At 36.6% G+C, this 25,946-nt stretch overlaps 1 protein-coding gene across 8 annotated transcripts in view; it reads right to left on the reverse strand.

Annotated features, from left to right (window-relative positions):
- Nucleotides 1-7,438: 7,438 nt before the first annotated feature.
- CACNA2D1 (calcium voltage-gated channel auxiliary subunit alpha2delta 1) overlaps nt 7,439-25,946 on the reverse strand; it is a 394,769-nt gene continuing 376,261 nt past the window's right edge. For 5 of the 8 annotated variants that reach the window (XM_065049199.1, XM_065049198.1, XM_065049196.1 and 2 more), the window contains 8 exons: nt 25,611-25,763; nt 25,452-25,504; nt 22,530-22,585; nt 22,228-22,357; nt 20,049-20,161; nt 16,961-17,043; nt 15,584-15,672; nt 7,439-7,998 (listed from right to left, as the gene is read on the reverse strand). In XM_065049199.1, coding sequence (XP_064905271.1) covers nt 7,962-7,998; nt 15,584-15,672; nt 16,961-17,043; nt 20,049-20,161; nt 22,228-22,357; nt 22,530-22,585; nt 25,452-25,504; nt 25,611-25,763 — 714 coding nt within the window. In that variant the 3' untranslated portion in view covers nt 7,439-7,961. The remainder of the gene's footprint in view (nt 7,999-15,583; nt 15,673-16,960; nt 17,044-20,048; nt 20,162-22,227; nt 22,358-22,529; nt 22,586-25,451; nt 25,505-25,610; nt 25,764-25,946) is intronic. The other 3 variants (XM_065049200.1, XM_065049197.1, XM_065049194.1) reach the window with 1 other exon arrangement.

Genomic DNA, 25,946 nt, shown 5'->3' on the forward strand with positions numbered 1-25,946 from the left:
AAGTTTAAAGCTGCTCATTTTTCTGCTTATTGTAGACGTTTCTTCAACAGCCTGATGGCAAGACCATTCAAGCAAGGCATCTAGCTTGTAAGCTAGATTTCATTGCTGCTTCTGTTTGTAATTGCTCAGATTCCATCTCCCATAGATATCCTCAGACTGAAGACAGATTAGAAACAGATTTTACACTTTTGAGACAAGTACTTTAAGTGGAAACACACAATGCAAAAGATGAGTAACATCCACTTCACCATCACCAATACCTCCCCTCCACTTGGGAAGGAATTCAGTGTTGGCCCAGACTGTGCTCCAACCACAGCCACCAAAATGAGTTTCTCTCAGGACATGGAATCTGGCATGTCTTCTGCTATGTCTGCATAGCACTGGCTGTTAATGTAGACATAAATGTATCGTTCTCTAGTAGCTAAGAGCATAAATTTCACATCTGTCTTCCCTTAGGAAGATTTGCCCAAGCCTAGACCTTGATCCTAGGAACTAGCTTGATCCAGCAGAACAGAAGAATCAAGTTTTCAATTCATATATCTCTATTGCTTCATCTGTCTTTCCCTGGATCTAGCATCCTTGTGCCTTGATTTCAATAAAAAGTTTGTACGTGCAACAGCAACTATAATCAAACCTCTGGTGGATGATCATCTGAATAATTCTCCCTCCTTCAGTGATTATATTGAGTGGATCTCCACTGATCAGCCTAGGAACACCTCGTGGACCATCTAGGGATCACCTAGTAAATCCCACAGCATATGATTTTGCCTCAGGTTCTCAAAGTTTTCATCAATGTTGTTTCCCATGATGTAATTCCCAAAAGATGCCAAAGGCAAATTTTGCCGTTATATGGACTCTTTTATCCTTTGTGTAGACTACAGGTAACCACAACAGGAGAATGCTCCTAATTTCCAAGCCATTTAAGTGTTACACTATCTATCCAGGCACAGCTGAACCTCAGTTGACTGCAATTTTCTCTTGGAGCTAATTGATTCCTGAAGATATAAGAGCTTATGTGATGAACGGACTAAACCTTACCACAGTGAGCACTAATTACTTGAACTCTCAAAATAGCTTACAAGAATAATACGTGCTAACCACACATACCAAAACATAGTGCTATTAGTCAGTGTTCCAAGCATATTAACTACTCTTTCCATAGCATATGTGTGTGTACTGCAATGCTCCAAAAATTTATTTTTAAATAATCAAGCCACAGACTGGAGGCTGAGGTCACAAGATTCTGGGTTGCAAGAAAAGTCTGCGCTAAACAACAAAAGTTAAAATGGAAATTCTGAGATGGCTTCCATTCTCCATTCCACAAATTTTGTTTCATTTATGAAATAACTAAATCAGTGACTGAAAAAATAAAAGGATTTCCTTGAAGAAGAAGAGTGAACATTACTGAAGTTCTATGTTTCGTATTTCTTTTCTCAAAACAGCTGTCAGAAACTAGCAGCACTAAAAGCCCATTAAAAAAACAAATAACATCGAACTAATGGATAAAGTAGCAGACACAACTTTTACTTAATGTGATAATTCCCCTCTTTGAAAACGCATACTACTAAAATAGCAGTAGCAAATTCTTTTTTAAGAATCCACCTTCTGATCCTCAAGGCAGATGGCAGGACCAGCAGCTTGCACAGGAAGCTCCTTAATGCTTTTCACTGTAGAGAGAACTCGTGACTAATTGTAGACAACTACAGTTAGGAGAGACAAATTACAAACACGTTTACTATTCCCTTAAGGGAAAAACTCCCAAGTTCCACTATCTGTTCTACAAAGCATGAGACTCACATGGGAGATCTAGTCAAGAAAATGCTGGTGAGATCCAAAGCAAAAGAGATTCAAACCCCCAAAGAAACAGTGTTATGGGTATTCTATTAAAAGGAAAACCGTTACTAAGAGGCTTTTGGTTTCTGAGTAAGGCTTCAAAAGGAACAGTCAGCTTCTGGGAAAGTGATATTCTCAATCAGGAAAACTGAGAAATATGTATACAAAACATTTTAGAAGAAATATTTAGAATTGAGGTAAAATAATTATCCTGGTAGAGTCTCATTTTCCTTCCCTTTTACCCCATGTACACTTTCTAATAGCCTATTGGAAAGTGAACCATTGTTTTCATTGTCTTTTGCAATAGGCAGAGAAGATGTTGTACCATTTAGAGTGTGCATTTTGTTCAGTTGAGTGTTACAAGAAGCACTGGGCTAATAGATGTGACCATGAGGGGTTTTTTTCTAACATCAGTGTTACATAACTTCTTGATTTTCGTACATGGTTAGCAGCAATAGAGCTGCAGTGGACAATGTGAAGTCACCTCTCAAAATAATATGATATGACAGATCAAGTGTATTCTGACTTGATTTGCATCAGGGACTAATATAGAATATTTCACTGCAGTGCAGCCATTCGCAAGTCGAACTGATTAAGTCAAAGATGCTTCTAAGTTCCAGAAGCGGGAAAGAAATCCTGTGTTTTTCTGAGAGGTCGCCTCTGGTACATAATAAACAGTGTATTGTAATAGAGTTTAAATTAGTGGTGTACCAGGAGTGGAATTTGGGGGATTCTTTATTTCTACATCTCAATGGCAGTCAGCACACACAAAACATGATACAATGAGTTCAGCATGTGGGGGTAATCATGAAGTTAGGCAGCAATGTTTAATCTAGTTGAGGCCAGTGATCTCTGGATGTTGATGCACAGTGTCATGTGCTGCCTTGTAGCATTTCCACATGGGCGATCTGTTACTTTGCAGCATTAGAATCTGCATTTGATTTCTAAGTCTCTTATCTGACTCCTCAGGGATTTGGTAAATCCAGCAGTAATTTAGAACCGCCATTCTCTCTGGGCTTTGACACATACGCTGTCAGGGATTAAAATCAGGCTTCTAAGGCAGTTACCACTGCCCTGATGGGGATTGCCAGGGCCACTGCAGCAAGCCTGAAAACGCAGCCAAAAAACATCTGAACATCTCAAGCCTGTTTATTGAGGTACACAGATCCACTTTGAATGCAATGCTTAGCTGAGAACAGCAGCAATACAGAAGCTGATTCATAAATCATGCAGCAATCTTTGTCAGAGGTGGAGCAACAACTTGGGCAGCACCCATCTGATTTCGTTCTGCTTCTCCGTGTGAATGAACCCTTGGACTTCATCAATGTTTACAAGTTAGTAAATATCAATCCTTCCAAAAGCAATTGTTTCAGAACAACAGGGCTGCTTCAGATGTTTTGCAGGCTATTATTTTACTGAATGCCTTACAGACTCTCAGTTTTTGTTGGTTACATTCTCTATTTCGCTTAAAAAAAAATAAATTCACAGCCATAAATGAAGCATAAAGGAGGGTTTGCCGCAATTCCTCCTTTGAACCCCAATGAGAACCATGTTAAGTCACTATCTCCACATGGGAAAATCTCTCTTTCAGACACTTGGCTGTAATTATATATGAAACACAGAAGTATCATGTAGCAAATTGTGTAGGCTCTTATTTACATGTTTTTATTATACAGAGTGAACAATCCAAGTAGTTATTGATTTTAAATGATAAACTTTTATTCTGAATATACTGTTTTTCCACAAGAATTAACACAACAGTTGTAGGATTATAAACTTTTTATAACATTATTGTACAAATTTTTACAAAAAAATTATTTTTCCAGGCTCATCAAGTTCCACAAAAGTGTCAAGAGAACACAAGAAAAGGGAGAAAGGCCTGCTTGCCTTGCACGAGCAACCAAGCCTTTTTTTGCAGAAACGCACACTGAGCATTTCAATAAAAATATCCCAGAAAGCATGATCCAGACATTCCATACAGCACAAGAAGAGAAGACAGCTTTGTCAGATCACAATCGCAATTTCATGGCATCTGAACAAGACAGTATCCCTTTAGCCTCAGTGAAATTATTTCTTCAAGATGATGTTTTTCTTTTAAACCATAAACAGGACAGACGCCAGTAGCTGGGAAGAGGGTGAGGCTAACTTTTCAAAACTCTTGAATTGTATTCAGACACTTTGTTTTAATCTTTTTACAGTAGTGTACAATGAGTATTAACAATATTAACATTGTGGTATGAAAAAAATAAATAAATCTGGCCTTTGTTAAAGGCTTGGATGTCTGATGAAGTGAGGGTAAAATTTAACCCAAGGAAGGAGTTATAAAGATTCTACCTTCAGCTGACATACCAAAAACACCCATGTGTGCTACAGTGCCTTAGAGGCATTAACAAACTTCTTAATAACCAGTGTGTTAGCATCTGAAGTTTTAGGACCGGTGGGACTGAGGTTGTGTTCTGAAATTAAAACATACTAAGTATGTTTTCTGAGCTGAAGTGTTAATGGGAACAAAAGATCTTAATGTCTTTTCAGTGATACCAAAAAAATTCTCAACCACAGCAAGTAACACTTGGGTTGCAAAGGTCACTTAAAAGGGATACTGCCTATTTGAACCCAGTAAGGCCAGTTTTTAAGTTAGTAAAAGGAATATTATAGGAAAATTTACAAATGGCAGCAACACTGTTTTTTGTCAAGTTAAGCAGTAAAGCCTCAAGCATTAAAAACATGAAAAAGATCATACTAAAGTCTTAAAGGTACAGGACTTAAAAATCTTGTGAATCAAACCTGTTATGTCATGTTAAAAACCTGTTATAAATATGGACCACGGTCAGTGTTTTGGCAGTAATGCTGGTTGTTTAAATGAAAAACTAGAAAGAAACCTTTCATGTTAAGTCCTCAGATCATGTTTTGCACAGTATCATGCTGTAACAACTTTAACGGTGGTTATTTGTCAGACATACAATAGGCTGCATGACTTCTGTGTAAACTGAAACACTCCCAACAGCTCCCTTAATGCTATTTAAAGGATCTGAGCAAATATCAACACAGCTTTTTATCTGGCTTTAAAAAAAAAACTTTTTACAGCTTATTGTAATTTGAAAATGTCTCAGTTTAAATCCTAGGATCAAGTTTCTTCCTTCACAGACAAGAGAAAATTACTATTATGCATTATGCGAGAGTGAGGATACTCTTCTGCATAAGGATGTGGGTTATTCATGGAACTTATTTCTAACAGACTGCTATTCACATCTTGAGATAGCCAAAGTTCACATTGCATTTTCTATCTGTGTTTTGTAATTTGCAGATATCTGCATAGTGAATTTTAAAAGTCTTTATCATCACTTAGGTATAATCAAAATATATTTTGCTTTCTGCAAAAAGAAGCTAAAAATTCATCTTTGCCTGTTAAGTATTGTGTTCTATGGGAACAGTACTAAGCATTAGGGCTTCTCCCTCCTTTGCCATCTGAGCCCTCTAAGAGAAGTGGGATGAGAGGAAAAGCCATATTTTTTCTGTGGCAGCAGGGCCTTGTGCCATCTTTCTGCCTACAGACACCAATCAATTGTTTATTAACTCAGAATACGGCCTACCAGCATAAGTAAATTGTTCTGAAATGTTAAGTAGTGTAACTTCTCCATGAAGGGTTTCTTTTGGGCAGCTAAGTGAAAACTAGAGAGAACTTAATGTACTGATGAACTTTCAAGAAATTAAAAGAGCAAAATGTAAACTAATATGTATAAGTCATCTTAGAGTAAAAGCCATGAGTGGAATAAGTGTCGGCCTAATCCTACAAAACTTGTTCCTCCCATAAAATCTCAATTGTTAAAGAAAAATAGAAGATGCAGTCTCAGCATTAGAAAGACACAAATCAGTTTTTTATCAGGTGGTAACTGGTGATAGAGCAAAGAGAACTGCAGTAATCCAACTGGAAGGAGGAGCTTCCAAGTTTATTTTCACTCGTATTATGAAAATTAGCTCACCTTCCCTGAGGAGGACCTGAAGTTGTCCAACACAGTTAATTGTACTTTTAATCTCATGACTTTATTAGAGATATTTTTTTTTTTCCCAAAAAGCTAAATCTGATCACTGAACAGAAGGTCAGGTTTTATTTTTTTTCACGTACTGTATTCCCAGAAATGAGAAAATACATAGTGGGAGCCAAGGTACATGAGAAAAACAAGAAACCAGCCACGGGTACAGCTATAGTAGACAACTGATCTTTTAGGCCATGCCATGGCTTTGAGTAGCTTCTTCAGTTTTCATAGGATATTAATGCATGCCCAATTATTTCTTTAAGCTTTTGACATGATCAAAATTACATCAATCAATTGCCAGCATATACATACCAATGCTTTGCATTTTCTTTTTTTTTCTTTTAAAGAGCTAGTATATTGTGCCATGTTAATATTTGCATATTGCAGTTGTTAGCAGAATTGTACAATACCAGCAGAGTTGCACATTCATTGGTTTAGCTGTCTTGCAATACTGTTTAGTTCTGAAAACTAGAAAAAAAGCGCAAATCCTATTTTGCATCAACACTATGCTACACTGTAATATTGTAATTTACTGCACCAATCTGTATCATCAATGAGGTTGTATAAAAACAACTTCTAAAATTATTATTCACAATCAAGTATCAATGTGCATACATATAGATTCAAGGCTCCCCATTTGTTTAGAGTTTTCCTAATCTCAGCAACCAGGACACTTTGCTGTTAAATATGCTATTTTCAATAATAAATAGCAACAGCAGAAGTTTTAATATTATGGGTCTTTTTTTATGAAGGAAAAAAAGGGAGAACCTGATATGAACCTTAGAGAACATATACTTCCAAAAATAAATGTGTTAGATCTGATTTTATATACTTAAAATATCTGTACATAGATTTTCATGTGAGATCACTATTCTGTAAAAAATCCAACTCAACCCTTTTGTTACAATAGCTAAATTTACCCTATTTTCTCAGCTTTTTCATTGCACAGTATATTCAGAGCTCTGTTTCATAATATAACTTAATATCATTTGATTGCAATACATTGCAATGTTCAGTTTCTCACACAATAAAAGAATCACTCAGTTACCTTTTCAATGGACTATACTCTACCATCAAAGAAAACAAACTGAAAAACAATAACATAGCTTCATCATCATGCAAAATACCCTTGGAAACCAACGTTCAAATATCACAAAGACATTTTTTATTCACAAGCATTTTTGTTTGAGCCTTTGAAGGATTTGACTAGCTGTATATATAACTGCATTGTGAAAAGGAGTTGAATATTACATTGAAAGTGACATTTTTCTGACATAAGTTGACACCAAGTTTAAGATGAGAATCACTTTTCAGTTAAACTTTCAAGCACCTTTATGTTTTTAAAAATATAAGCTTCCTTCCTTCATTCCTTCCTTCCTGTTATTAACCAATCAAAACTTGACTGGCTACATGATTCATTTTGGAAGAATAAAGCACTCATCATAAAGCATTTCAATCACACTGAGGTTCTGATGAATACTAGTCAATATTTTCATTTTACTCAACTAGTTTGGATAAAACTGATGTTGAAAGCCACCATCATGGTATTAGTAATGTATATTGGAGAGTACTTTTTCTTTTTTCTTTTTTCTTTTTTTTTTTAAATAACTGTTCATGTAAAAGAATATAAATCTTCAAGATATCCAAAGCTTCAAAGAAAAGAAAATCATATACATAAGCTATTGTCAGGGGAGCCCTTTTACATGAAGTCATCAAGATTACAACAACAAAAAAATGAAAAAAAGAAAAAGAATAATCTTAGTTTCCCCAGTGAAGCACATACAGAGTTCTGTCTGGATGGCATAGATGATGCAGCATTCACACACGTTTAATGATCCGACACTCCAACATGCAGCCACCGTGGGTGCCTTTATGAGTCTTACAACAAGTGATAACCAGACACAAGCGCTGCTGTTCTGCCACTGTCTGAATAGCTGACCCTTTTTAAAACGAAACTGAGGCTATTGTTTTGGCCTGGTCTTGATTAAGTTACGCAGGTTTTGGTTTAGCAAGGTCATAACTGGCAGTGTCTGCTGCCAGATAACAGCCAAAGCAGGACCAACTGAATTCCTACCATAGACCACAGTGATGGACTCAGACCAGAGACACCACCGCAGTCAGCCGAATCTTCCTGTTGACAAGAAAAGAAGAGATCATTTAACATGAATTACCATTCAGTTTCCTGAGAAGTAATCTACATTTTGGTCTTCAACATTTTGAACTATCCTTGAGGCAATCTTTTTGCTCTTATATATATTATCTTGCCTAAAAAAATACAGCAAAATAATTCCTGGATGCTTATCTTATTTTTGGTACAAAGAGTGGCATTATTATATTAACTATAGACATAAGAGAATTCAATTTTAACAAGCTTACTGCAGTCACTTATGAACTAGACAAGATACTTACATAATTAAACAAGAAATCCTAATGAATATATTTGGGAGGCCCCAGCAAACCACACTTATATTCCTTAAAATTACATAAATTTAGAGACTTCGAATATCACTTTATTGCAAGGGAAGCTGGCAGAACAGATAACATTTCAAGATAAGATAGTAAATACCAGAATATGTTCTTGTCCACTTCATCAACATAATCACACATTAAAATGAGTATGCTCTACAGGTGAGGATGTGATGAAAGAGAAAGAAAAGCCTTTCTCCATCTCTGATGGTGTATTCAAGTATGAGAACCAAGTTGTCCATTGGCTTTTTGTACATGTTTGATGCAGTCTGTAGAGAAGTCGCCCTCCAAACTGAGGGCTCGCTCTGAGTTGCACTGCTCTGTCATGCTTCAGTGGACCTACCTATCCATTACACCACACAGCACTCACACCTCTTTTTCCCATTCCTTTTTCCCATTAATTGCTGTTATTTGGTCCCACTTTGACAATAATGCAAAATATCTTTCATACCTTGGACTTATTAATTAGTTCTGTATTTGATACCCATTCTGGAGTGTGTAGCATCTTTAAACCTCTTGTTTCTCAGGACTGATACAATCTATGCTTAGCTTTCTACAACTCCAGGGACATGATCCAGCCATCCCCTGCACTGCTCTGTCCACTGAGTCTAAGATTCATATGTAGCTCTGAGTGCTCAAAATATTAGGTCTTCCATTTGTTTTCACTGTATCCTGTACCCAGAACATAAAAAGACACTTTCCGTTTTCCAAGAGATGCCAGACCTCCAAGGACAAGTCAACTGTGAAGGAGGGAAGGAACTCAGGTGTATTGGGAACTGTGGAAACTTCTTGAACAGGAGGCAAATCTGCAGAGAAGGACCAACTGTGCCCTAACAGAAGCAGAGCTTCGCTGCTGGCAAAGAAATTAAAAAGGTTTTAGAACAGAAAGCAGAAGGAAGCAAATGAGCATGGAACAGCTCCTCGTTCAGACTGACATGCCACTGAGGCAGACGTAACTAATATTCAAAGTGCCTCAGAAAAGGCTGGGGGTTGTTGGGGATAAAAAAGTACTATCAGGATAAATAAGGGTCATTAAAACACCTCTAATTAACTGGGCTATCCTTAAGCAAAACTTTCAAGTACTTCTACACCAATGATAGGAACATTAAATTAAGATGAGGGAATGAAGAGAGGTCATCTATGAACCATTCCAAAGTAATCACAGAATCACAGGATTGGAAGGGACCCCAAAAGATAATCTAGCCCAATCCCCCGGCCGGAGCAGGAACACCCAGATGAGGCTACACAGGAAGGTGTCCAGGTGGGTTTTAAATGTCTCCAGAGAATAAGACTCCACAACCCCCCGGGCAGCCTGTTCCAGTGTCTGTCACCCTCACTGAGAAGAAGTTTCTTCTCAAATTTAAGTGGAACCTCTTGTGTTCCAGTTTGAACCCATTACCCCTTGTCCTGCCGTTGGCTGTCACTGAGAAGAGCCTGTCTCCATCATCGTGACGCTCACCTTTTATATATTTGTAAACGTTAAAAAGGTCACCCCTCAGCCTCCTCTTCTCCAGCCTAAAGAGACCCAGCTCCCTCAGCCTTTCCTCATAAGGGAGATGGTCCACTCCCTTCATCATCTTTGTTGCCTTGCGCTGGACTCTCTCCAGCAGTTCCCTGTTCCTCTTGAACTGAGGGGTCCAGAACTGGACACAATATTCCAGATGTGGTCTCACCAGGGCAGAGTAGAGGGGGAGGAGAACCTCTCTGCACCTACTAACCACCCCCCTTCTAATATACATATCAGAAAACTGGTGGAAGGAGAATAATCAGTAAAACAGAGTATTGTTAAGTAACCAACCTTGTTAAGAATGGTAGTGCAGGACATGCAGCAGAAGGGTAGTATGTAAAGAATAATACAAAGTGTAGGAGAATGAAAGTATTACAGGAAAAGGAAAGTGTGATGGAATCTCTGTGGATAAGAAATTTCAGAGTCTAATAATATAAATTTAATACTAACATTGCACTCCTTACCACCTGGTTAAAGTGACTATATCAGTCATGAAATGTCATGTGAGATTAGAGAGGCCACATATAGACTGGATTGATGCCTTATCAAAAAGAGACATAGAAATCATGTTTTTTGATATAATAAATTACTGTCTTTCGTAACAAAGTATTTAAATCTTTAGTGCTGCATGGGGGTCTCTTCAAAATTATTAGTAGAGAGCAAAAAAAATCCAACTCAAACCAAACCAACAACCTCAAGAAACCTAAAACCCCAAATAAACACCCCTGCATGAATCAGTTGGGAAATTGAGCACACTGCCATAGGGAAAAGGTCAGTATTTAAGAAATCAAGTTTACTCAAATGGGCAAGAACTCGAAAGCACATAAAAAATTGCAGATTAGATATAAACAGGAAATTAGGAGGGCTGATAAAGATTTTTTTTATGATCTCCCTTCAAAATATACTAAAAATGATAGTAGAAAGCTTTGAATAAATCAAAAACACAAAGATAAATCTGGAGTTGGGGTGACTATTTGATAACGGAATCATAAAGAGGGAACTTGCTGATTACAGGGCAGAGCAGAGGACATCAGTTAGTTCTTGCGTTCCTTTTGAGGGGTTAAGTCTTTAATGAGATTGCCACCACACAATGCATTCTTTAAAGCAGAGATGTCAGAGCAACCAGATCAGTTTGGAATAAACATACAGAAAATCAGATAAAGCAGACAAATTAGACTCAGTAAGTCAACAGGAATGATAGTATTCACCAACAGTATCTTTAAGAAACTTAGGTGTAAATAAAACCCCAAAACCCCACGCATTCAAGTTCTTTAGAAAGCAAAGAAAAATAATTCTGTCTTAAGGCAAATAGCTGATGTTACCTGTTGCTCTTTGTCAATACTGTCTATTTCCAGACACGTATTTGCCACCTGGTAACTTTATAATTTAGTTCTATAATTTTAGCTAAGGTCAAAATTCCCAGGGTTTCCGGTCAACAAGTAAAGTCATCAGTGAACTCTGCTGCACCACATTTGGAGTAGGATGCTAAGATTTGGAAACGCACTGAACTTTCTGCTTTATTTAGTTTGGCTCTGTCACTTTTTGCATCTGCATTGTGTCTTGTCATGGAGTTTTATTTCTATTCAAAGTACCTAAAAATAACCCCTTTGCTACTTCCTCACAGTGAGCACTATCAGAAACAGAATCATGAGTAAAGGTTTAATCTCACATGAATTCAATGAACAGTATTCAGTGTTACTTCTTGGTATTTAAGGTACTTATCACTGAAATTATTTAGAAGAGTTATCTTTGAATAAATACTCTAAAGCAAACACAGGGTTTAAAATTTTCTGACAAAGGGGAGACATCTGGAGAATAAGTGAGAAGTAAATTGAAGGTCTTGATTGTGTATAATAAGAAGGGGAAAATATCATTACCAAGAAAATAGCAGCCAGTATGGATACAGAGTAGATGGACTGCTACATACAGAATTGTACAGTATTCAGCTTTCATGTTGAGTCTGAATTAGAACAAATATTGGCTAAATTATGTTGAGGAATTAATCCTACCACTATATGGACTTGAAAAAGATAATCTGTTGCCTATTTCTATTTGCTTTTTGAGTTTCTTTTTTTGACTTAATCACAATTTGCGGACACTGCTTTTCCATCCGACAGTTACACTATGTAATATTCCTATTGGAGTGAAAATAAGTATTTTAATATCTTTTGCTATCTAAGACTACACAGAGCAGTTTTTAAAGAATTCACAACTTCATCACAATGGAGAATATCTTGGAAGCCTCGCACAGAAGAGGCACCTTCTTGTTATAAATGACATAGTTAAAGTGCACTAGGCAAAAGTATACAAGGTTTATGCACATATTTTGAGGCTGGTGAGAACTTAACCTCATATTGATCAAAGTCACACTGAATTTCTGAGGTTTGTAGACCAATTTACAGTGGTAAACTGGCAGTTCTGCCAAGAACAATTCCTAAATATTCTCTCTGGCATCAGTTATTCTTCTGTGTCCTAAGCCAAGATAAAAATAGCAGTAGTAAGGAAGGTAGAGTAAATGCTATTTAAATTACTTTTTCCTTCCCAACATTGCACATTATAATTTTCTTGTGTGCTTTAAGTGTTATGAAAATTACAAAAAATGTTAAAAAAAAAAAAAAAAGGGAAGGAGAAAGTCTGATTACATGCTGATTTACATAACTTCACGAAAACAACAGTTTTATGGAAATGAGCGGTATTCCACTATTAATTTGGAACCAGATGGAGCAAAACACCAGTTTTGAATGGTCTTCAAATGTCTTTCATGAAAACACTTTCCCTATTCCCCTATTTAATAAAACTTCTCAGCTATTTCCTCAAAATGTTATTTCTAAGATTTCTTATAAAATTTCTTATAGCAAATTACCTAGCTTCATATTATCTTATCTTCACTTTATCTTTACCTCTGCCAGTGCAATTAGACACTGAACTATTTTTTAAGCAGTTTCCCTGAAATTTTCCAGCACATTGCACTAGTCACTACTACATTAGTCACACAGAAATCTTGAATAACTAACTGAGCAATTGTGGATCTTTGTTTTTTTTCAAAATAATATTATGCATATCATTTTTCACTGAAGAGAGAAAGAATTGGAAAACAAATTGAAAAAAAAAATCTCATTTATCTAGTTTCATTTCATCAGAAGTGTATCAGAAATTTCTTGCATTAATAAGTCAAATGTCAGATCTTCTTGCATGCTTGAGGTAGAGAAGTGTCAAATATAACTGTCATCTTCTTCATGTCATGCCTTACACTGATAACTCTAGAGAGGGTTATTTTACATCATTGCACACTGTGAAAGTTATTCAGTACTTGGAGAATGGAAATAAATGCTTTCATAAAACTATATATTCATTGTTAAATATGAAATCCACATATTCAATGCTATTCAGCAGCATTTCCTTGGAGGCAGTGCCAGTCCAGAATTTTAAAGACACACATGGAAATATAAATACATATACATACACATACAGGTCTAAGTCTATATACATACTTGTTAGTCCTTTAGTACATTGTAACTATTTAATGCACTAAAACTTTGTCTTGAAAACTTAATAATTTCTCAGAACTCGTACTACAGCGATGAGAAGGAGGATAAAACAAAAACATCTGCCAAAGAGTTTCTGATCTGTCTGCTGGTATTAACTGTTTACCTCAAAATTAAACTTTTTATAAGCATATATTTTAAATGTTTCATATTGCATGGAGAACAACTTAGTTCCTACTCAAGAGTCATTCCAAGTTCCAATGCCCGGTCTTTCATAAATTCTGTGTTACCCTCCTTTGTCTGGACTACTACATAGGGCTGTCAAAGCTGTCCAGCTAACACACATATAGATCAGGAATATGGTCAATCCCATCATGATGTATAGGGCTGTCTGGGCTGCTCATCACCCTCAAAGCTCCCACTGACTTCCCTGGGAGCTGATAGAAACAAGACATTGCCAGAAGAGACTAAAAACTTGTAGAGTTCACTTTATCATCAGGCTTGGCATACAAAACCAGTGTGCACATACAAAGTAAGAGCAACCTGTTCAAGCAGGTGATAAAGACTATTATTTTACCCTTGACAAGGAAAAAAAAAAGCTACTGTTATTGAACCTGATATCAGCTGGTTTATATCTGTGTTGGCTTCAGTGATTTTAATAAAACTACACAGATTAATGACCAGTGAGAACTCATTTCCAAAATCACAGAGTTATTAAAAACACGATGGATGAACAAAATTACCTTTATAACTTTCTGCTGCCAAAAGTCTATCAGTTAACATTGTATTTCTGGGCTTTCCCAGTACTTTGGCTTGCTTTCTTGCACAGAAAGACCATTTTGGACATAGAGAATTTAGCTCAAGGTGAGTTTCTGCTACTTCACATACATTGGACAGTAGCTTTTTAATTAAAGTAAGGTTACTTGGAGAGCAAATTGCATGAGTAAGAACACAAGATGCTAATCTTCTAGATTTTAATGTGAAATACCATTGGCTTAGGGGAAGGGACTTTCACTCTTCCTTACAACCTTCAGCCATGGCTGGGCAAGTTCCTAGGTTGGCTAGAAATTAGATCATTAAAATACAGAATAAAAAACTTTGAAATTACTTAAATATACTTGTTAAACAGAACTTCAAGTCTTTTTTCACTAATGCTTGAGTGATATTATTGAACCTTCCCCCACGTACAAAGAGAATATAAATTATTGAGAAAATGAGTGTTCTAAACTGTTACAATTTTCAACATTTTACTACACTAACTCTGAAAAATTACCTCTAAATTTCCATTTCTGCCTCTCAGTTGGCTTTATTTTGATAGATATGTTAGTATCTCCCTCTAGTGGTTTTCTGAGCACTAATATTGATCAGAAGTCCCTCCAGTGCACAAAGTCATGAATTTTATTTTCATTAGACCAGCAGTTTTCTTGCGTACATGTCACTAGCACAGCAGTGCCCACTCTCACACCATTAAATGCAACACAGTCTAAAATGGCAAGGCTTTTGTTATGAACCCCAGAACCTGCATTAGGTCAGCATGCAGGTCTTTCTGTATCCGTGTATTTAATTAGAAGGAAAAAACAAATAAATTCTTCTGATGTAATTGGGAATATGTTTAAGTTGGGAAAAAATAAAGAAGTAAAAACATTATTTTACTCAATTCATAGTTTAACCAAACTGATACACACTATTACCTTCCATCATTTACATTTGCATTACTTTGAATGCAGTGAGAACTCCTGACTCCTCTCAATCGCAACATTCCTATTACCCTTACACAGAGCACTTATCTCTGCTATCCTTAAGTACAGCTTAATTTTCACAGATATTATAGTTATCTTTTAATCACTTTGTATCTTTGTTTGGTTTTGGGCAGAAAACTTTCTTCTTCTGTTTCATTTTAACAGGGACAGGGGAAAAATGTTTTGAAGGGAATGACACTCACTCCATCAGTTCATGTGCAATCTCAAAGAGCCAACCCAATAAACCCAACAGGTTCCTGTATCTTTGTACTTGCTCTGGGAGAAGTCTTTGTGTTCTGTAATTCTGATTTATAAGGTTCTAGACAGGTTGTTTTGTGTGTTGGTTTTTTTTTTTTTTTCATATTTAATTTCCCATAATATTGCAATAATAGTTTGCTCCAGATTGTTGCTTTTGGGACTCGTTTCATTCTGTTTTCTTTTGTATGTTTAGTAAATAAAAAAAAGTCTGCTATATTTTTACGCCAAGAACAAAACAAAAAATTAGAGAAAGTAACTGACCATCCACACCACATGAAAACTTGCAGAAAAATGAAGATAGGAGCGGACGTCATGGCAGAGGCACGACTCGTGGTGCATATAGGCTGATCCTATTAATAACGGGCAAAGTAGCAAGTAGAGGAAAGGAAAGAAAACACAGAAAAAAAGACATACAAGATGAGATATCATGCAGATTGCTGGCAGTTAGCAGAGTTAATGTGAAAGCATCCACCCAAGAGCAAGAGATTCACAGCAAATTTTGCAAATAAACTTAACCAAAACAATCCACTGTTACAAAACACATGAGTTACACACTGACTGGCACATCAAGCTAGTGAGCAAGAGTTGTACTTTCACACACAATTCTATCAGGAGGACTTGGAATATCTATAATGGCCAAACAGCTGTTGGATGGCTTTGCAGCTTCGTTTAACTTTTACTGGCCAGTAAGAAGACTTACTTTCTAAAATAAAATTTGGTTACTGGGAATACGCACTGAATACCAATTGTCTGGACTTTAACACTACAACTTTCAATAAAAGAAAAGCAAAGAATATGCTGGAACAAAACTTGGCATACAGCAGTTATAGCCAACAATGCACTAGTTTTGCACAATCTTTCCAGAAGTGGAATGAGGCATCACAAATGTATTTTTAAAATATTTATTTTATATATGGGCAGGTACTTCCCTGTTCAGTACTTTTCGTCTTGAAATTTATTCTGAAAAATTTGAATTCAACATATTCTCTTTCACAAGGTATTTTGGAAAGTAAGACAGAGAGTGTATTCAAAATAATTTATATATGAGGCACAGTTATAAGATTTCCTCCTTCAAAACTGTAAGGTACACAATAGAAGGAGTACTAAAGAGCATGGTTTTGCTAATTTCGGTAAAGAAATGCACTTTTGTGACTGTTAAAATTGTGACCTAAGGTCAATACACATTTGCAGAATTTCTAAGAGGAACAACACCCTAAACCCAATATAGTATTTTTAATCGTTTAACAACACCTTAAGGAATATTTAAAAACACTAATCTAAAAATACCACTAAGACAGGAATCTAATCTATCTGTGAAAGCCACAGAATAGCTAAATTTCGCAGCACCGCAGAGAGATCATCAGTTTTATTCTCGTAATTTTTTTTTTGTTTTAGTTCAAATCATGTGTGAAAGTGCAATGGTTATAGGAAAGGCAGATAAGAAAGCAGCTGTTAATTTTATGCTAATCATGGGATACTTGAAATAGAGTGGCTGTGGTCTAGAATGAACAGTATGTTTAGTGATAGGTAGGTTACCAGGCACCACGGTACATTTAAACATAGTTTTCACTGCTCTTCTAAAATAGCTCTACATTTGTTTTTAAAGAGTGGCCTAAAGTTTTACATGTTCAATTTTACCTGTTTGGCTTCATCAAAACAGACATCAGGACCTTTTCTGTATCTAGGTTGTTTGACCATTTCACAAGGGTTCGGCCCTTCATCTGTTTCTCTGGTTAAGGAGCACAAATGTTTTCCATGCATTGTATATTAGCAGGATTAACATTCTGTTTTTGCTTTCATGGCAGAAGAGAAGTTTTATGCTAATTCACATAGTACTGAAATAAACATCAATAGTCACAGTTCCTTGTTTAAATTAAACTAAACCAAACCAGCCCTTCAGATAAAGCAAAATAAAGTTCCCCACACACACACCTTTTATTTTCTACATTGCTTTAAGCAAGAAAATAAACATCCTGCATGAATTTTAGAACCAGTACTTCCAGAACAGTAAACAAAATAAAAATAGAAGCTGAAGGGATTTTTTTAAGATTTTCTGTATTGCTTTTATTACCGTTGCATAAATATTAAAGAAAATAATTTATACAGTGGTAAGTTTTCAAGAGTGCCGATTGGTTACAAGATACGTTACCACCGAATTATTCTGCTAAAATGAAGATACACAGTAAAAGTGAGGAAGTCTGTTTGGAAAAGTAATGCTACATACAGGCTGAAGTGAAGGCCTATAAAAACTACTGGTTTTATTACATGTACACCTCTGTTATCCCAGTTATCATACACAAGATCAACCCAGTGTAGACTTTGATAATACATGACAGAAAACCTAATTCAATCCCATCTGCATTTCAGTGATGGAGACAGATAAAATGCTGTCAAAACCAATAGTGGAACAGAAATGGGAGCAGTGACGTGCTATTAATTAGCTAACTGCAAATGTGAGGTAGTGTTTTAGCTTCTGTCTCTGGAATCCGTACTTACTGATATTTAAGTGTGAATAGTATACTTCCCATTTGCCAGAGGCTGACAAAGGACAGAAGTCATCATGACATACTTGAAAATGGTAAACTGCAAAACCATCTTCTGTTGAAATTTGCTTATACTATCAATCAGTACATTAAGCTTTTTTTATTCCATTGTTGGTAGTACACACACTAAAGCTAAGCTACAGTGTTTCAAAAGATTGAGCACCAAAACTTATCTTAGTAGGTCTAACTGCTGCTTGAAGCAATCCTACTCATGCACTACTGTGGAAAACTACAGCAGCTTCATTGCAATGAGTGGAGATGACCAACAGAAGAAAAGGCAAAAGGATGGGGAATTTAGTTCTGAAGATCTACATCTGTCTTCATTCAGATGTTATCAAATTCACCTCCCCTTTCCTCTGCTGGGGCCCAGCTGAAAGAGAATCTGAAACTTAGAAATATTCTAAAAGACCACGTGCACAAGCAAAGCTGTACCAGCCAGAAGGAAGCAGACTCTAATAATAACCATCTGAATAGCACCCAAAGGTCATCCTGCTTGCTCGTGTGATGTTACGCTACATCTGCATTTCACAATGTACCTTAGTTATAGAAAAGAGAGAATAGCTTAGTACTGCATAGCTGGAACAAAAATAAAATAGTTCATTTAGTCAATATAAGCCCACCCAGCTGTTCTGGCTGCCACTTGAGTTTGGTTACTGCTTTCTAGAAGGTCTGAGTCTCATAGGGAAATGCAAGTCAGGTGCCCACTTCCCATCAAATGTGCTTCATTTTCTATAGCAAATGATGTCCATAAATTCAGACAGTGGCAACAGTTAATCAAACTGTCATGGACTGGAGCCCATTAGAATATTAAGCTGTGTTTACATAGTTCAGTGATGATATGGATATTGCTTCCACTGCAATGCAACTTCCTTTTCAGCCAAGCGTAGATGGAATTCCAGTTTTATTAGTGTGGCAATGAACGCATTGCTTGTGCCAAAGAAACACAGTCATCTCTACAACCATCTGCTTTTCTTTCAGGAATGGGAGAGGCTGTTTCAACTAACTTCCTGACATGGACAAAAGTATTACTAATTGTTTTCCATATTCCGTCATAATAATCCAAATTAGGACTTGTTTCGCCATCTCTAGAATATCACCCTCAAGCATGTAGAGCAGAGAAAAATTGAGGTGAATTTATCCTGGGCTAGAATATGTGTATGTTTGATTTCTTGTATTTCCACCACCTTTACCTACATGTAACTACTGGAGTGAACAGGCTAGGGGCACAGAGATTGGCATTAAGGTGATTTAAACAAGAACAAACTTCCACATTCTTTCAATTTTACTGCATGTGTTGCAAGGACTCTGCTTAGAATGCATGTCACCTATGCCTCCAGCCAGCTCTCAAGAGATTCTAGCGCAGCAGCTGGATAAACCCAGTATTTGTTGACTGAAGCAGTTTCCACAAGGAGTAAGCAGTTCTCATTGGCACTTAGCACATGCTAAAGTGCCTCCATCACTTTGACTCAGTGTTGTGGGCATCAGAGCAGGACCCTAATGTTTCACGGTCAAACACTATTTATCTTAGTGTGGCCATCTTTTGTTATTTCTCTAGGCAGACATACCCTTGCCTTTTCCAATGGCTGAACAATGCCAGGTCTTCTCAGGCTCCCCTTGCATGTCCTGAGCTCCAGATGCCAACTGCCCTGGTGACCCTTTGCTATACATGTCACTCCAGATGTGGTCTCATCAGTGCTGAAAAGATGAGGTGGATCAGTTCTCCCAACCTGCTGACTACACTCTTGCTAACACAGGTCAGGACATGACCGGCTCTCTTTGTGGCAAGGTATGTGCCAACTGATGGTGAACTTCTTGTCCATCGTGATCATCAAGTCCTTTTCTTCAAAGCTGTTTCTAGTCACTCAGCCTCCAGCCTGTCCAGCTGCGTGTCATTATTCTGCCCTGGATCCAAGACTTTGCATCTGCCTTTTGGAAACTTCATTAAGTTCCCGAGAGCCCATTTCTGTTTGGGTCTTCACAAATAACAGCTTTGCTCTCTACCTCAGCAGCTGTTGTCTCAGACGATTTGTGATATCATCCACAAATATCTGCTGCTTCAAGTACTCCAATGGCAACCATGCTACTAATATGCAAATAAACAGACCATTTTTCCTCGATGTATTCCAGTATATCATAGCCAAAAATCAATCCACACTACTAAATAACACGATTTCAAAGGATACCCGGCTTCTCCGCTTGCATCAGTGGCTTTGGGTCACAGGAGCGGCACAGTAGTTGGCTGTCACTTATAATGAATACTAGATTCGTGTTTGAAATTTTCTCTGCATGATAAAGTCTAGAAAAAAAGCCAAGAAAAACCTATGTTTAAATGAGGCAAGGAAATCTGTATTTGAGAAGGACACACAGTATTGGAATAAAAGTTGTTCAACATTCCAGATTCAGTCTGCCCGCTACTGTTTATCTTTTCCATTAATAAACAGCAAGAAACATTTATAACTAATTTTGTAATCTTTTCAGCATTTCCATCGTTCCCCCTTTGAACTAGACTTGTTAGTGGAAAAATGGAAAAGAACATAAAATGACTTTAATTGAGTTAATAGCTAGCTCTGTGCCACTATAACAGTAGGTCTACTGAGAAATAAAATCAGTTCAGCATCAATTCTTCCCCTAACAACACTCAGAAAGCCCTCATTCACAAAAACAAACAAACAAAAACCCAACACATAAACCTGTCTGTCAGAAGGAAGAGAAAGGGGGTTAGGGTATGTGTGCTGTGCATTTGATATGTATCTGTTGTGTTGCTATGTACATAAAATTATATAAAAGACCTTTAAACTAGTAGGGTCATTTTCTATTTATAAATAATTGAATAGGCAGCATTATACCTTTAAGCTATAGATACTATACTTCATGCCTTAGATCCTAAAGGTAAGGATATTACGGGATTTTTCAAGCATAATTTTCATGTACAATTTAAATGTACTGGAGAGGCAGACAGATCTTCAAAAAACCAGAGGAAAAAATCTTAGTATTTCTTAGTCATAAATAAAATATATTTTGCTTGTTAAAGAGAGGTAAATTCAGGACAATCTAGCAGGTTAATTGTTTGTAGTGGATTCCAAATACATTGTCATACACATATAAAATAACAAGCAAGTCTTTTCATATAAGTGGTTACCATTGTATGTAAGTAGAGTTATATTACTTAGGTGTGAATTGATTTGATTATTTCCGAAATTTCATAGATGACAAAATACGTGTTAATTAAATAACTGATGTTGTGATTATGTATCTGGTTTTAACCAGCTTAGGTTGTCGTTTCATACTCATTCCCACACAGTGGCACTATTTTTGCAATACTAGCAAAAGAATTTCTGTAGTGTTTCAGGAAACTGATCTAAAGAACTCTTCCAAATTTCTCCAGAATGAAAAAACAAAGCAAAAGAACCCCACCCAAAACAAGCAAACAAACAACAACAACAAAAATCAAAACAAACAACCCGAAAAAAACCCAAACAAACAAAACCCCCAAATCAACCAACCAACCAAACAACAACAGCTGAATGAGTTCTCTGCACAAACACATCACAGGAACCTGAAGGGGGAAGGTTGGAAGTGGGGAACCATGGCTGGGTGGTTTGGCTATATTCACCATTTTCCAATGTCCCCTATTTTTCTTTCCTGACTTGAAATACTGTCTTCAAGGAGTTTTAATCTGACTGTTAATCTTAATTTCTAAGACATTTTCAGAAACTCCTAATGCATGTAAACTTTCAACCCAGCAGGCTTTTGTATGAAACACAGAATTAGGTCCAAATTACTTTGATTCTGAAGTATCTAATTTTTTTTAATATAGCATTAAACATAATCTTGAAGAGACACATAGACCTGGAAGACCAATTCTTTTACAGACAAAGCAAAACAGCATGGTTTGCTTAATCTGACCCATAGCTCTTACATCATCAGCAGTATTGACTAGGAGGTAAATTTGAAGATCAGTTGCATAATCTTACTGACCATCAGAAGTTCCAGTACATAACCAGATTAAAGAAAATAATCTCCTTCTGAATATTGCAGAACGTCTTTAAGTTTATGCAATAAATTAAAAGAAAACAAATTGTAACAGAGATAGAAACACAATTTTCATGGAGCATATACAGACTATAAACCAAAAATTTGTCTAAAATATTTCTACCGTTATTTAATTTTTAAATTAAAGCCAATTTAAAAATATAAAAGGAATGCATTTTATCATTTTACTGTCTATATACTTCTCTGTTTTCCTTATGTAAGTTTAGTGCAATTAATCAAAAATATATTTTTGTTCTAATAATAGTGCAATCATAGTTTGCAAGATAAACACATATCCAAAAATTATTATTTATATTGAAGAAAATTTACCTGGAGCAGTTTATGCAGTCTACAATCCCACCAAAAGATTTATCATCATTTTCAAAGAAATACTGAGTTTGCTCAGTGATACAGCTTGTTTTTGGCAGGGCAGCACCAAAATCATCATCTTCCATATCAGCTGATATAAAGAAAAAAAACAACACAACCATAAATAAATAAACAGATAGATAGAGAGATAGATGACATTTTTAAGTCACAGATGCAATTGGCAGATCCAAATATGGCCCCCAGCTGAGATTCTCACCTTCTACTTCACTCAAAGTTCACTCTTTAACATTCTCTTGACTTACCTGCCTCAAGAAAACGTGGAAAAGTGAAGCTCAAAAACAGCTGCTGTAAGATAGACCTGAACACAGAAAGAAAATACACATTTGTTAAAGGTTTTTTACCATCTTTTATTTAATGGGTCCTTAAAAACTACTTGAGTAATTAACAGAATCATCACGACTTATTATGCTTTTGTCAGTTATTAAATCTGTGTTGCTTTAAATCTTACAGGTTGACTGTGGTTTTCTTTCCACACTTTCTCCCAGGTTTTCTTTCACACTTGCTACCATTTGTACCCACAAGTTATATGCCACCCACATCCTCCTTTTATACCTCCGTGGGAGGCAGACAAGGCTTGTTGACATTCCTCTCGCACTTAAAGCAACCAGAACTCCTTTTGAACACGCTCATGGAAAATGCTCCTGAATTAGATATTTTACACTGATTAAGGCTCATTAAATTGCTGAGGACATGAACACTGGAATATTACAAGTACATTATAAAAATATTATTGTAATGTTGACTTTTAAAATCATTTCTGTTACTCCTCTTGAGGTATGGGATATATTTTCCCCCTAGATGCTGCCAAAACACTTAGGATTAAAGAGCTCCAGTTATTTCAAAGTATTTTTCTTCCTTCATGATTTTTTTTTTCTATTTTATTTACTTGAAGCAAATACTAGCTCGCCACATACATAGCCTCCTTCTCCTCTACCGACCTGTCAAAACAGAAATCTCAACAGTTTGGTTCCTTGAGTCCCTGCTTCTGCTTAAACTTCCCTAAGTTGTAGTTACCTATCATGATATATTTAGATTTGCTTCTACCTACGAATATGTCCTGATCCCTCCTCGTCATTCTGCACTAATACTTGATCTACAGAAAGAGGGAACTGTGTAACTTCATTAAGCCTCCAAGATGTTTCTTTTTCTCTTTATCCAGCATGATCCATGTGTAAAGAAACTGAATCTGCCTGTCACCTTCCCAGTTCCACTGTTGCCTGAAGGAGCTCTGGGTTCACTTCCACAGCTTTGTGCCTTCAGTTGGTTGTCATGGATGAGAAAAGACCTGATGCCATTCAACAGTGACGCAATTTGCTGACAGAAAATAGTAATCCTTCATGAGGATTTGACAGAATTTACAGGGAACTGAGTGAAAAAGGCAGCATTGGAAAACTAAAATCTGAGTTAAAATAGCGTGAAGGAGAAACGATACGTACCCTCTTTACTACATGCTGATGTATCCCATAAAAATTTTGAAAATTATCACTCACACCTTTATTCTACATCGTTGCGTGAAACACTATAGCTTTCTTTAATAACCTGGTTTCTCTCATATTTCTCTGCGTTTGCTTTTGCCAGGTGCCTCTCTGAAACCATTTTCAGTCAGAGTCAGCCCTTTTCACTCTGTTTGCTTAATGGCCTTCTCTGCCTCCTCCTGACCTAGATTCCATTAAAAACATGTCCATAGAAAGTACTTTCATGTGGTGCTTTCAAGTTAAACATCACACAAAATAAACCTCAGGTCTAAATTGAGTCCAGACCACTGAGTTCGATTTGAACAGCGATAAACTAAAGTTTGTCTGCTTGAGAAGAGCTCAAGTTTCTCTTCTGGATTATTGCCCATCTCCAGTTTTTGAGGTTTGCTGTTGTCCCAGAAAACCAAGATTTTGCTTTTGCTGTTAACAAAATGTAACCACCAACAAAAACCAACATACAATCTTCATAGCACTATCCGTGAGAAAATTACTATATATTTGTTCAGCTGTTATATAATTTAACTCTTAGCTTCATGAAGTCGGTCATTTACTCCAGTTTGATAAGTTTTATACAAAAAGAAGCATCATGAAACGTTAGAAAGAGGAACAGAGGGTCTCCAAGGGTGCAGTTCACACCAATGCAAGCGTATCACATCACTCCCAATTACTTAGCCCAACCTGGTGCTGGGATTAGTAGCTCATAGAGGTGTCTATCTACACAGCTCCGAAGCAGGTAGAATTATTTCTGTGGCTATTATTAACAATGCACAAGCCAAAGTCAAAAGAAGAGAAAGCTCCTAAATGGATCCTTTGTTTTAAAATGTACCCAGTTTTCTGATTGTGTAAGATAAACCTAATCACTGGTACAATCCCACCTCTCTAAAGGTCAGTCCCAAAATTCCACAACAGTCCTACTATTCTGACTTTTACCCTTAGCTATAGAAAATGTAGGGTAAACAACTATAGAATTATCCAAAATGCTTTATATATATTTGCTTCCTTGTAGCTGCTTTAGCAGAGGAGTTGGACTAGATGATCTCCAGAGGTCTTTTCCAACCACAAACATTCTGTGATTCTATGAAATAGTTCGATAGAGTTTTTCACATTCCGTTTGAAAGAACCAACCAATAATTGTCATGAGAACCTTTAACTGAACTGTGCCGTCAGGTAACACATTGGTTATCTTGCAGTCTGACGGAAGACTTCTTTGTATTTTGTAATAGAGAAACTTCATTTGTTTCTGTAAGATAATTCAGTGAAGAGCAAACTTTTGTTTTCTTAACACTTCTTGCTAGAAAAAGGGAAAGATGATATCCTGAAATAAGGAAATAAGTGATTAATAATTATAAATGTAACAATTTCACCTGAGCCTTCACACCTGCCAGTCAGACTTAGACCAATAATGCAACTTGGCTTCCTGAAGCTGATTTTGTAGAGTCAGAACACACAGTCACAAATGTGGCAAGAGAAGGTTTGAATTCAACTGTTGACAGAACATTGGATTTTCCAATAAGTTTGAAGACATAGCTAAGAATTTTCACCATGAGAAACTGCAGAAGCGAAGGATTCAGAGCAGATTATTTTTGTTTGGTTGGATTTTTTGTGTGTGTGTGTGGGAAGACTGAACAGTCTCAATCTACTGAATAATTCTGGTTTGGATATACAGTTTTCCTACACGTTTGTACTTACCAGGCAGCTGCCGAAGCCCACCATCCTAGATGCAAAATATCTGTTATCGTAGGCTGGGAAAAAAAAAACAAAACCAAAAAACAACAAAGATTATGTTTTTTGTATAAACACTTGCAGACTTTTAAGGGAATGTTGGTCACCTCACAAGGGACTACTGACCACATAAACAGATCGAAGTCCAGCTCCTTGCTTTGGTTCTTCTTCAGGATCGCAGACTGACTGATAGTCATACGACTTGTTAAAGGCATACAGGGACATGTTAATCAGGTTTCGCATCAGGCCAGGATCAATTTCACCAAAGAATCTTCCAATCTGATGAGGGAGAATACACAGAGAGAAATTAAAGTATTTCCAAGTATTTTTCTCATTAAAAAGTGAGCAATTCTGATTTTCTACCACCCATTATTTTTTCCGCTACGCAGATCATCCGGTTGGCCTGCTTATGTAGTTATTTCTTTGTTTGCCTATTTCTCTCCCAAAAGCTTGGTTGGAGAA

This window comes from Columba livia, chromosome 1 (genome assembly GCF_036013475.1).
Source record: "Columba livia isolate bColLiv1 breed racing homer chromosome 1, bColLiv1.pat.W.v2, whole genome shotgun sequence".
Lineage (NCBI taxonomy): Eukaryota > Metazoa > Chordata > Aves > Columbiformes > Columbidae > Columba > Columba livia.